Raw genomic sequence first — 13096 nt, 5'->3', positions numbered from 1 at the left:
TCATCACCCACATTTGGTGAAGTACTTGGGGATTACGAGTGTTATGTAAATGTTTACACATTATTACTCAGTGACCCAAGATCCGCAGTGGGACAGCAGAGACAGCCCAGGGAGAAACATGCAGCCCCAGGGAGGCAATGGTTTCTGTAAAAGGTATGCCATTCCCTTGAACTTCAGCATAACCTTGGTTGTTCTTCTGAAGAGAGTCATTTACAGCCATGAAGGGAAGCACCGACTGTAAAAGAGAAAGCTGAGGGTTTGCTGCATATTTGAAGACAGAAGGGCGCCTTTGGAGAAAAGGGCGACAGGGAAAGGATTTAAAATGCTGTGAGGGGCACTTCGACTTGACTGGGAGAACTTCCTGACAGTAAAAGCAGCCTGCTTCCCAGAGCTGTCACCACACCTTTCCCTATGGAGCTGCTCAGGCAGGAACAGTTTCTCTTTCTTGGTAAGTTCAGCCGAAAGACAAGAAATTGGAACCCATCCTCCTGGCTGACCATTTTAGGTAGTTAAGGTCATTGCAGAACATTCAACGCCACTGTGTTCTCTTTAAATCTGTACTCTTCTTGTGGGGAACATTTTGGTTGGTGCCAGCGTGTCCGTAACACCCCCCCCCCCACCCCCGCCCCCGGCCAACACTTTCTACATTTTTTCCACCAAGACAAAGACCCAGATCCAGCTGTGAAGTGATCCATGTCTCCAGGTACCACCATCATTGTTTTGTTAGACCAGTGAGGCTGCTCTTCCATGTGTGATCTTCAAATTATCTCTGAAAATAAATGTAAGAAGGAGTTCCCTGGTGGTGCAGTGGGTTAAGGACCTGGTATTCCCACTGCAGTGGCTCGGGTTGCCGCTGTGGCACAGCTTCGATCCCTGGCCTGGAACTTCTGCATGCTGGGGGCACAGCCAAAGAAAGAAATACATAAAAATAAATTTTAAAAATGTTAAAATGAGTATAAGAAAAAGAGGAATTTGATCTAAAGAGACAACCAGGCAAAGCGCATGTGACACACAGATCTCAGGAAAATCTGAGTGACCTGAGAGGTCATGGTCTGGAGACCACCACCCCACGTGATTTCAAGGTCTTCTCAGGCCAGGAACTGGGGAGCACCGGGAGGAGGGGCTTCAGTTGCGCTGTCTTAGCTAGAACCTCAGAAAGCAGAAAACCACGCTTAAGAGGCAGTGCTTATGAAAATAAGGAATCCCTACACTCACAAAGGACCTCCATGAGCACACAGACTAGAGGAAAACAATTCTGCTCTTGAAATTTTTTCACATCTGCTCTGGTCCGTTTCAGATGATTCTTGAAAGGATGTTCAGCTTTTACAGAAGGATGAAACATACACAAGTTGAGAGAGAAAGCCCACGCCCTTCTCTCTTCCCGCTTAGAAGGATGCTACATTTCCCCTCTCCGTGTTCTTTTAAAACACAAGGAAGAAAGGAGGGGATTAAAAAAAAAAAAAAAAAAAAAAGAAGACGAAGCAGTGCAGCAAATTCTCTGCCAGGAAACACACAGTAAATTCTAGCTTGTTAGCAGCCTGCTTCCAAATTATTTTTAAAAAACAAATCCTAACAGTCGTGTAGTTACAGCCTCTGAGGGAAGCTCTAAGCCCGATGCCAGTGTCCCAGAACCCAAGTCACCAAAAAAAGAAACAGAAAAAAAGAAAAGAAAAAAAAAGGCGGGGGCGGGTTTGGGGGGACCCTCACCCGCCGTCTTCTAACAGAAATATGAAAGCAAAATCTCGGAGGCGGGAGAAATGCCCCAGAGAGGAGAAAGCTGCAGCTTGCAGTAATCTGTAAATGATTGCTGGTAAAGTCTGGAGGCTTCAGGCTTGATCTGTGTTTGTTCCAAAAGCAAGCCAAGGAGGACGGTGTTAATAAAGAGAGATTTAACTGAGAGCTGTGCTTGGAATAAAGTGGGCTACAAAAAGGTCAAATTTGATCAGTTGCAGCAGATTACAAGGGCTTTAAAAGGTGGTGTGGAGAAATGAGCCGGGGCTGGAAGTAATATCGCGCAAGATTGATTTGGGGGGTGGAGAAAAGCCAGGACAAGTGCTTATCAATCCTAGAAGTAGGAAGAGCCGGGCGGGCGCCCAGTCGCTCCTGGCCTGAGCCGCGGAGCGGGCGGCCGCTTCCTTCCCCTGCATCCCCTCCCCTCGCCCCCACCTCTCCGGACCGGACCTGCCTTCGGCCGCCCTTTAGACAATGGTCTCCTTAATCTCTGACTTGGATCCACTCAAAGACTGGAAAGTTTTAAGGTAGGCCTGCTTTTCTTTCTCTCCCGTCGCTGTTTCAGTTCAGGGCCAAGTTCCTCCCCCGCCCCCAGCCCAGTGCCAGCGCGGGGGATGCGCGATGCGCCGCCAGCGGGGGCGGGGGTGGGGTGGGGTGTGGGTGGGGGGTTCGGCGACCGCGGATCTGCTTAGGGGATAGTCCGCGGTGATTCGACACAACTTCCGGCAGCTGTGTGCGGAGAGGCGTGAGAAGTCCTCAATTTCACTCCCGGAGGGGAAGGCGGTGCATTTTAATGCGAGTCCCATCCTTTTGAAATGATGCCTGCCATTGGCCAACTCGCCAACCAGCTCTCCTACTGACTGCGTTTCTGGGGGCCCTGAAGCCATCGGAAGGGACGTGCCAAACTTTCTGGGACTTGAGATTTTAAAAAGCCAACTTTTCAGGAAAGCTCTTCCTGCTCCTCTTTTCAAGACGGTGGGCAGAGAGGGGGTTTCCTCCCGGGACCTCTTCTCCCCACCCCCACGCCTAATTTGGAAAAGCCAGTCTTGTAAAAACTCCCTGACCTTCGAATGAAATGAGCAGTTTGTGAAAGGAGCTAGTCTCTGCACGCTTCTGAAAAGATGAGCTCTGCCGTCTTCTTGATTCAGAGACCCAGGAAAATGAGATTCCCAGGACCTCACAGTGGCCAAAAGTTCCTGCATTTCACCCCCCTTGAGCCTAAGCTGACACCTTGGGTAGAGTTCACAGTGCCTTCCTACGTTTAACTGAAAACGAAGTGGTGTTGCCCAGCCCAAAGAAATTTGGACCATTTCTTAAATGTAAAAAGGTTAAAACGAGGGGGTTTTATGGAAAGTGGTTCCTCACAGTGGCAGGCTGTCCCATATGCTTACCTGCAAACACGGTTCCACTGGAACGAAACCAAGACCCAGTTAAGGCACCTCTTTTTTTTCCTAATATTTATCTTGCATTCATGGGCTGTTACTTCTCTCCTTCTCATGAGTTCTGCCTTAGTGTCTGTCTATTTTTAGTATTTTTATGCATGATAGAAAAGAGCAAATACAAGAAACAGTGGCCGATAGCATCTTATTTTCCTTTGAAGAATTCTTGCATTTTGCTTTCTAGAACATCACACGGATGGGTGTCATAGAGTGCATGTCATTTTACAATCTTCCCTTTTTCCAGTTAAACATGAAACGTGTTTTCACCTACCCTTTGTAACCATCGTTCTAACGACAAAGCAAGCATCAGGATATTGATATACATTGTTTTACTCAATTACCGTGTGTTGAAAATTTCGACTGTTTGCAGCCCTTGACTTGTAGGCACAACTACGCAGCGAACGTCTTTGTGCAGATACCTTTTTGCTTTCATTAGATAATCCCTAGGATTTCTAGACAAAAAGGCACGAATATTTTATGGGTCTCTCCTCCTGGTGATGTTTTCTTCTGATGGAGGCTTAAAGTTCTATTTTTAATTGAGAGATGCTAGAGTACCTCTGTAAATGTCCTAATGATGCAGCTATGAGAATACATTTCACTCTCCTTCTCTTTATCCGGACTAGTAACCTATTTCTAAACTGGAAATATTTCTTAAGGGTGCTTTTAAAAATTTGTTGTGGGTGATAAGCTTATTAATATTACTGCGCAAATGGCTAAGGCAGGCCCTAGCTCTAAAAATGTATGTAAGATGACAAATTCTGAAAATGTTACCCTCCAAAGGCCTCTTACGTAGTGACCCTTAGTCCTCAATGCATTTAACAACCGGTGGTAATGTTGCCTTTCCCCTAAATGGGTCCCTTACATGAGTGACGTTTATTTCATGGCCAGAGTCAGTAAAGTTTCACCAACTTGGACTGTCAAGACTTGGGAAAGAGAAACATTTTCCCATTGACCTCTGGGTCCGTCACCTTCATTCTGTCCACACCTCTTCTTGGCATATGTTATCCCATCATCTTTTTAACTGTGTGTAATTCTTTCCTGCGATAAGGAATGATAAGGGGGGGGGTTATGAATTACATTTTAAATGCCTTCGTTGTTTGCAGCCAGGCATCCTGTTGGCTAATTCTGATTCATGGAACGACTCACTCACCAGCAGTAAGGCTCTGTCCCTTACAGGCACACCTCATTTTTGGTTTTGGTTTTAATTAAAAAAAAATTTTTTTAATTGAAGTGTAGTTGATTTACAGTGTTGTTCATTTCTGCTGTGCAGTGAAGTGATTCAGTTATACGTATATACCTTCTATTTGTTACCTTCTTTTCCGTGAGGGTTTATTGTAGGACATTGAATGTAGTTCTCTGTGCTGCACAGCAGGACCTTGTTGCTTTTCTGTACTAACCCCAAACTCCCAGGCCATCCCTCCTCCAACTCCCTCCCCCTCGGCAGCCCCACGTCTCTTCTCCTTGTCCGAGAGTCTGTTTCTGCCTCGTAGATAGATTCGTTGGTGTCATGTTTTAGGTTCCACATAGAAATGATATCATATGCTATTTGTCCTGCTCTTTCTGGCTTACTTTACTTAGTGTGATAATTTCTAGTTGCATCCATGTTGCTGTGGAAAGCATCATTGCATTCCTTTTGAATGGCTGTGTAGTATTCCAGGGTATGATCTGTGGTGTGAGAATGCACCGCATCTTGATCCATTCATCTGCCAATGGACATTTAGGTTGCTTCCGGGTCTTGGCTATTGTAAATAGTGCTGCTATGAACATAGGGGTGTCTGTGTCCTTTTCAAATTATTGTTTTGTCTGGATATATGCCCAGGAGTGGGGTTTCTAGATCATATGGTAACTCTATCCTCAGTTTTGTGAGGAACCTCCATACTGTTTTCCACAGTGGCCATACCAACTTACATTCCCACCAATGGTGTAGAAGGATTCCTTTTTTTCTACACCCTCTCGAGGATTCGTTATTTGTCAACTTTTTAACAGAGGCTGTTCTGACCAATGTGAGGTGATACCTCCTTGCAGTTTTGATTTGTGTTTCTCTTATAATTAGTATTTGGGGCATCTTTTCATGTACCTATTAGCCATCTGTGTTTCTTCTTTGGAGAAATGTCTCTTGAGGTCTTCTGCCCATTTTTCAATTAGATTGCTTGTTTGTCTTTTTGTTGAGTTGCATGAGCTGTTTGTATATTTTGGAAATTAAGCCCTTGTGGGTTGCATCATTTGCAAATATTTTCTTCTATTCTTTAGGTTGTCTTTTCATTTTGTTTATATAGTTTCCTTTGCTGTATGAAAGCTTATACATTTGATGAGGTCCCATTTGTTTATTTTTGTTTTTATTTCTATTTCCTTGGGGGACTGACCTAAGAAAACATTGGGACGATTTTGTCAGAGAATGTTTCAGGCACGCCTCATTTTAATGCATTTTGTTTTATTGTGCTTTATGCCTTTTTTCACAAATTGAGGGTTTGGGGCAACCCTGCCTCGCTCAGGTCTTGTGGTGCTATTTTTTCCCAACAGTATTTGCTCATTTCATGTCTCTGTGTCCTTCGGTAATTCTCAACAATATTTCAATGTAGTCATCCTTTTTATACTTGTTCTGGTGATCTCTGGTCAGCAATCTTTGATGTTTCTATTGCAAAAAGATTACGACTCTCTGGAGGCTCAGATGATGGTTAGCATTTTTTAGCAATAAAATATTTTTAGATTAAGAGGTGTATGTTTTTTAGACCCATTGCTCTTGCACACTTAATAGACTACAGTATGGTTTAAACATAGCTTTTGTATGCACTGGGACACCGAAAAAATTGTGTGTCACTCGCTTTTGCAATTTTCACTTTATTACAGGGGTCTGGAACCAAACCCATAATATCTTTGAGGTGAGCCTGTGTATGTGGGAGAAGCAAAGCTATAACATGACCTTATAAATGGGAAAATCTAGCGGGAGGCTGAGGACGTGTATGCTAATGGCATCCAGGGTTGTATGTGATATGAGTTACATCACTAAAATGCTTTACAAATCCAGAGGTGAGAGATTCTGGTACAATAGTGTGACTGCCCTGGTCTGCTTAACAGGTGAGCAGAATGCTTGGTTTATAATATGCAGAAAGGCTTTCAAACCTGCATAACGTGCAATATTTTCAGATGTTTGCTGCAGGTATGTGGCCTGGAGTTCTGCCAAACCTGCTGCTCTTGCAAAGTGATTGCAAGGCACAATTTTTAAACCTGCTTACACCCCAATTTAGTGTTTTAAGATATGATCTGCGGGTGGGATACAAGTTCGGGTCATAAGCCTTTCTCAAGCACTGGGTGCTTGTCCCCCCCCACCCCCACACACACCCCTGCCAGGCCCATTTTTGTCAAGTGGAAAAGTCCAGGCTGGGAATGGTGCTGTTGGCTGTTTTAATCCCTGTCTACCTCTAGGGGCAGAAAAGAAATTTAAATGCCACAAAAAGACAACGCCAACAGTTTTGCACAGTAAGATGCCCCTCCTGACCCCTGGGAAAGCCACAGACACAAAAGCTTCCTTCAGAAGGGTCAAAATGAGCTAAAGCAAGAAAACATGTTCTTGGAGTTCCCTGGTGGCGCAGCGGGGGAAAGATATGGTGTTGTCACCGCTGTGGTTGGGGTACCAGCCCTGAACTGGGAACTTTTGCCTGCCGTGGGTACAGTCAGAAAGAAAAAAGAAAGAAAGAAATATCCTTAATACATAGAGAAAGAAAAAGAGAATGACCGTGTAGTGGACTTAGGATTAAAAGAATAAAACAAACCTGCCACTCTGATTCGTATATACGATTTCCTGTTCGTTGGTACCCCTTGCGGGAAAACGGCTCTTAAGGATGACTCAAGCTCCGCAGGTCGAAAACTGTTACCTGTATTGCCCGCCAAGACCTGGTTCTTTTCCGGTGTTCACAGGCTTATGAATCACATCAGGTGGGTATCCAGCCAGGTACCCAAACTGGAAAGTTGACACCCTCCCTCATCCCTCGTTTTCCCGCCTAACTACACCCAGACGGTCCCCAGCTCCTAAGCATCCCTTGGCTCCCCTCTTTTCTCCACCTGTCCTTGCTATCGTCTTGTTTTGCCTGGAACTCAGTACTACCCTCTAAACCTCCCTGCTTCAGTTCTTGCTGTCATAGTCCACTTTTCACAGAAGAGGAATGAAAACACTTCAGAAGCTCTACATCAGATCATGTGACTTTCCTTTTGAAAAGCCTCCCCCGCGCTCTTCAAAGAGAAGCCAGTATCCTCAGTATCCTCATCCTAACCTGCAAGTCCCCATCTGACCAAGCCCTTGCCTCCCTCTCCAGCCACATCTCCTTCCTCTTCCCCCACAGCCCGCCCTGCTCCAGCCCCGCTGGTCCTCTTGCTCTTCCTCAAACAAGCCAAGCTTCCTTTGGCCGTAGGATGTTCGGAGGGGACGCTTTCTCCCTCTGCCTGGAAATAAATCTTCTCCCTCGTTACTTTTGCAGGGCAGGATGTTGCTTGTCATTCAAGTCTTTAGCTCAGGCGTCACCGCCTCAGTGAAGCCTTCCTTGATCGCAGCTAATTGTTCTGATTTCTTTATGAAGATATACTTAATTTACAGCGTTGTGTTAGTTTCAGGTATATAGCAAAGTGATTTGGACATATATTTGGACGTATGTATTCTTTTTCAGATCATTTTCTTTCTTTTCTTTCTTTTCCTTCATGGCTGCCCCTGTAGCACATGGAAGTTAATTCCTGGGCCAGGGATTGAATCTGAGTCACAGCTGCAACTCAAGCCACTGCAGTCAGATTCTCACCCTGCTTTGCCATGGTGGGAATTCCCTCAGATTCTTTTCCATTTTCCATTATAAGACATTGAGACAGTTAGTTCCCTGTGCTATACCATAGGTCCTTGTTTATCTGTTTTATGCATAGTAGGGTATATCTGTTAATCCCAAAGTCTTAATTATTTCTCTCCCCCAGCACTCTAATTTAAAGCCATTCAAAAGTCACTCTTAAGCATTTCTCACTGATAGGCTGTACCATACATATAAAACTGCCAGTATTCGACTGCTGTAGACCTATAAAAATTTCAGTTTCATGTGGTTCAACTAATGTTTTCGTTGTAGCATTTACCAATACTTGCTGTTTTCATATCTGCTTATTTTTTAATTTCTCTTCACTGTTAGAACATATAGTTGGTGTAGTGAACTGGTATACCCGGTGCCTCAAATATTTCCTGGCACATTACAGATAATGAACAAATGAATGAAGGATAAATGAATAAATAACGTGTTCACTGTCTCTCTCATTGACCTCACACTCTGTGAGGCCAGAGGTTTTATGTATTCCATTCAAACTCTAATGCCAATATTTATCACAGTGGTGGCAGCGTCTAATGAATGAATGAATGACTCCTAACTCCCAGTTTAGTAAGCCTGTCTTTAGTTTCCCGGCAAAGTCTCTGGATTTGATGACATGGAAAAAGTTTAAATTATCTGAGAATTTGATGTCTTATTATTCAAACAGAATTTATTCTTTCTATGCCAGAGAATGATCTAGATCAGGGATTGGCAAGATTCTGTCAAGGGCCAAATAGTAAATAGATCAGGTGTGGCTGGCCGCACAATCTCTGTTGCAGCTACAAAAGTTCTGCCATTGTCACATGAAAGTAGCCACAGGTAATATGCAAATGACTGAGCTTGACTGGGAACCAATAAAACTTTATTTACAAAAGTAGAAAATGGGTGCGATTTGGCCCAAGGACCATTGCCCCCCTTTCATCTATATCTAGGCTAATGATCTGACTAACAAGAAAATACAAGTGGTTTTGACAAATAGTTGGAAGGATATTTTCAAAACTTTGTGACTAAGTGCATATCATGAACTTACCTCATTATTGGGAAGAAAATATTTTAAAGAGCCTTGGTGAAAGTCCACAGGCCAGAGATGTTTCGGTCATGAGCACTTGATCTCAAAGACGATTAGAGTCTGGAGGAAAGTTATGGCTCACCACATCCCTTAAATGTTTGGATGAGCCTTCAGGCTATAAGAAAATACACTTTCGCTTGCTCCCTTACTGAGTGTGTGAGAAACCCTCATTAATGAGAGCAGCACATGTGGATGGAAAAAAATAGACCAAATCCTGACATGTTTTAAGTCACTGCTTGGCCTCGTTCCCTTCAATTTCATTGCTCTCTCTAGCTCAATTAGGAGACATTTCCCTTTCACATGCCTGATAAATCTCCCAAGATGAATTCCAAACTCATGGAGAAAAGCGTGCCGTGTCATCTTGAATGAATGCCACTTGTAGATACTCTTTGGCTCAAGTTACATGACATCTTGAGATGTTTGGCCTGGGAGAGGTTACGGGGAGCTCTCTTGGTGTCCGGGGAGAGTAGGCTGGTCATCTGAAGATCAGGGGTTAGTCTTGGAGGACGGTATAAGAATTATGAATGCTTTTGGAGTTTCCATGGTGGCTCAGCGATGACGACCCTGACTGGTATCCATAAGGATGTGGGTTCCATCCCAGGCCTCGCTCAGTGAGTTAAAGATCTGGTATTGCTGTGAGCTGTGGTGTAGGATATAGACGCAGCTCTGATCCCGAGTTGCTGTGGCTGTGGCGTAGGCCAGCAATGCCAGATCCAAGCTGCATCCGCAGGCCTCAGCTGCGGCTCCGATTGGACCCGTAGCTGGGAACTTCCATATGCCGTGAACGCGGTCCTAAAAAACAGCCACAAAAAAGAATTATGAATGCTTTCTATGTGCCAGTCAGTTTGCTAAGAGCTTTATATCTAATACATCATTGAATCTTTGCAACAAGACTATGACGTAGGTGGCAGTTCTGCTACCCCTATTTGCTGCAGCGTGAACTTGGGTTGGGATAACTGTGAGCCAGAGAGAGCACTTGAAATATGATGCCACGTACTCTCCTCTCATAGCATCTTTCCTGGGTACGTTGGTAACTTGGTGAAGCATGGGAGAGTTGGTACCACGTCGTATTTTTTCCCCACTGGAAAGTTTGAAGAATCATGACCCAGTTAGTTCTTAAAAAAAAAAAAAAAACCTTTGAAGAGCAGGGAGGGGGGAAGTAGGCTCCGAAAGCAAAGAGGACATGGAGTAAGAATTCTCTAGGTAGCATGAATTATATGTTTATAAAAGTGAATACGGGACCTGGGCCTTTTAAATAATTTATTAGATGGGAGAAGAATCTACTCTTTTTCATAAAGCATGACTGATGTAGCGCATGACATAACTAATAATGACAAAGGGTATTATAAGATCACATAAAAATGTAAAGTAGAGAAATCCTGTTATCTATAGGTTGGAATGCTACTGCCATGGCTTTTACATCTCATTCCAGCATCCCCCCCCCCAAAAAAAACAACCAAAAACCCCCAAAACCCTGAAATATTGAAACACCCTCAGGAGTTATGTCCACTCCATGGACTCAGTAATCAGCAGAAAAATATTCGCTTGACAATTATTTTGTTCCCCCTCCGGAATGTGTCTGTCTCCCTCGTGGGCTGGACCAATAAAGTATCAAGGACAAACGCAACACATCCAGGTCACGTGACATGTCTGTTGGAAAAACGCAGGAGCAAATCCCTCCTGTGATAAGGGAGCATCTCCCAAAGGTCAGAGACCACAGGGAAGTTGTTTCCCCAAAACAGAGGGAACAGAAAGCAGAATATGCCACTTCCCTCTCTACACCCCCCAAACTTGTATTCAGACCCAGAGTTCCCCAATACTAGCCTCCTTTGCTATAGGTTGTGCTGTGTGTGTGTGTGTGTGTGTGTGTGTGTGTGTGTGTTGGGGGTGGGGGAGGGACCAACACCGTGATTGGCACAGCCGGGATTTGGACAGACAGCCGCACCTTCCTCATTTGTAAGATGAGAGGTTGAACCAGATTATATCTAAGAATCCCCATCTCTAAAATGCTATGATCGATGTGAGATAGAACAAAGAAGCGCCCTCCCCCAGGATCCCACCTCTGAGCCATACCCCGCATCCTTTCCCGACACTGCCGAGTTTTTCTCGCAGCAAAGCAATTCTCTTTCTATTGATCCTCATTTTCTTGCAAGGCTCTTTTATTCCCAGTCCTTCGGTAGAGCAGATGGACTAAACCACAAACCTGTTTTGAGATGTTCTGTCTCAAACCAGGGCTATAATGTAAATCAGCGGCTCAGGGATGAGTTTTGCTGACACGGACGGACCTCCGCCATCCTAGGACGGGTCCTGCGGGGCTCAGGATCGCAGTCCACCTGGGTTGCAGGTGTTTGAGTTCACCGTGGCTTTGGAACACCATTTTGGTTTTCATTGCCCTAGTTTTTCATTCTTACAGAGACACAAATGTCTAAGCCACAAAGAATGGTTAGAGGCTCCCGGAAAGGGCAGTTTATATATATTTTATCTTGTTTCCTGGTGGGTAATTGAAAGATTTCAGAAATGGAAAAACATTGCCCTCCTTACTGCTGCTTCTGAACCTTTACATGTGACTTCCCCCCCCACCACCATCCTTATCGTTGTTATTGGTGTAACAACCCATACGGAGAACCCAAAAGTTGGGACACTCTCTCCTTCTTCTCCATGAAAACGCATGGGTTTAACAGGTTTGTTCTAACCTGCACTCCTGAATGTCATGTTGCCTGATAACCCTGTTGGCATCGGCTCCTTGCCTCCTTAGAACGTCCATAACATTCACAGTTATCACTCTGCAGAGGTGTCATTTAAATAGCTATTTGGGGAGTTTCCGTCGTGGTGCAGTGGTTAACGAATCCGACTAGGAACCATGAGGTTGCGGGTTCGATCCCTGCCCTTGCTCAGTGGGTTAACGATCTGGCATTGCCGTGAGCTGTGGTGTAGGTTGCAGACGCAGCTCGGATCCCGCGTTGCTGTGGCTCTGGCGTAGGCCAGTGGCTACAGCTCCAATTCAACCCCTAGCCTGGGAACCTCCTTATGCCGAGGGAGCGGCCCAAGAAATAGCAACAACAACAACAACAACAGCAACAACAAAAAAGACAAAAGACAATAAATAAATAAATAAATAATAAAAAATAAAATAAATAGCTATTTGGGTTGTAGGAGTTTTTGTCAGGTATGATGGGACTACACGTTATATTAGTTTCTGGTACACAACTTAATGATTCACCGTCTGCATAGACTGCGAAATGATCCCCATGATACCGATCTAGTTAATATCCGTCGCCATACACCAGTCCAAGAATGTTTTCTTGAGATGAGAACTTTTACGTTAGCAACTTTGAAATATGCAATAGAGGAGTTCCCCTCATGGCTCAGCAGTAATGAACCTGACTAGTATAGATGAGGATGTGGGTTCAATCCCTGCCCTCGGTCAGTGGGTTAAGGATCTGGCGTTGCCGTGAGCTGTGGTGTAGGTCTCAGACGAGGCTCAGATCTTGCATTGCTGTGGCTGTGGTGTAGGCCAGCAGGTGTAGCTCCAACTCAACTCCCAGCCTGGGAACTTCCCTATGCCACAACTGTGGCCCTAAAAATCAAAAAAAAAAAAAAAATCAGTACAAAATTATGAGCAGTAGTCACCATGCCATACATTTCATCCTCGTGACGTATTCATTGTATAACTGGAACTTTGTACATTTAGACCCCCTTCATCTGCAGCCCCCACTCTGGCAACCACCAGTCTGTTCTCTGTATCTATAAGCCTAGGGACTCAGTTTCAGTTGGGGGATAGGGTATCTTTTCTTAGATTCTACGTGTAAATGAAATAATACAGTATTTGTCTTTCTCTGTCTGACTAATTTGACTAATTTCTTTCTTTCTTTCTTTTCTTTTTTTTTTTTGGTCTTTTGTCCTTTTAGGGCCACACCCACGGCATATGGAGGTTCCCAGGCTAGGGCTCAAATCAGACCTGTTGCTGCCAGCCACAGCCACAGCAATGCCAGATCTGAGCCACATCTGTGACCTACACCACGGCTCAC

At 44.5% G+C, this 13096-nt stretch overlaps 1 protein-coding gene across 1 annotated transcript in view; it reads left to right on the top strand.

Annotated features, from left to right (window-relative positions):
• The first annotated feature begins 2070 nt into the window (after positions 1 to 2070).
• Positions 2071 to 13096, top strand: part of CELF2 (CUGBP Elav-like family member 2) — a 549068-nt gene continuing 538042 nt past the window's right edge. Inside the window, exon 1 of the mRNA XM_047755102.1 lies at positions 2071 to 2258. Within this exon, the coding sequence (XP_047611058.1) occupies positions 2206 to 2258 (53 nt within the window). The 5' untranslated portion in view covers positions 2071 to 2205. The remainder of the gene's footprint in view (positions 2259 to 13096) is intronic.

This window comes from Phacochoerus africanus, chromosome 12 (genome assembly GCF_016906955.1).
Source record: "Phacochoerus africanus isolate WHEZ1 chromosome 12, ROS_Pafr_v1, whole genome shotgun sequence".
Taxonomy (NCBI): domain Eukaryota; kingdom Metazoa; phylum Chordata; class Mammalia; order Artiodactyla; family Suidae; genus Phacochoerus; species Phacochoerus africanus.
This window is presented reverse-complemented; position numbering and strand designations above follow the sequence as displayed.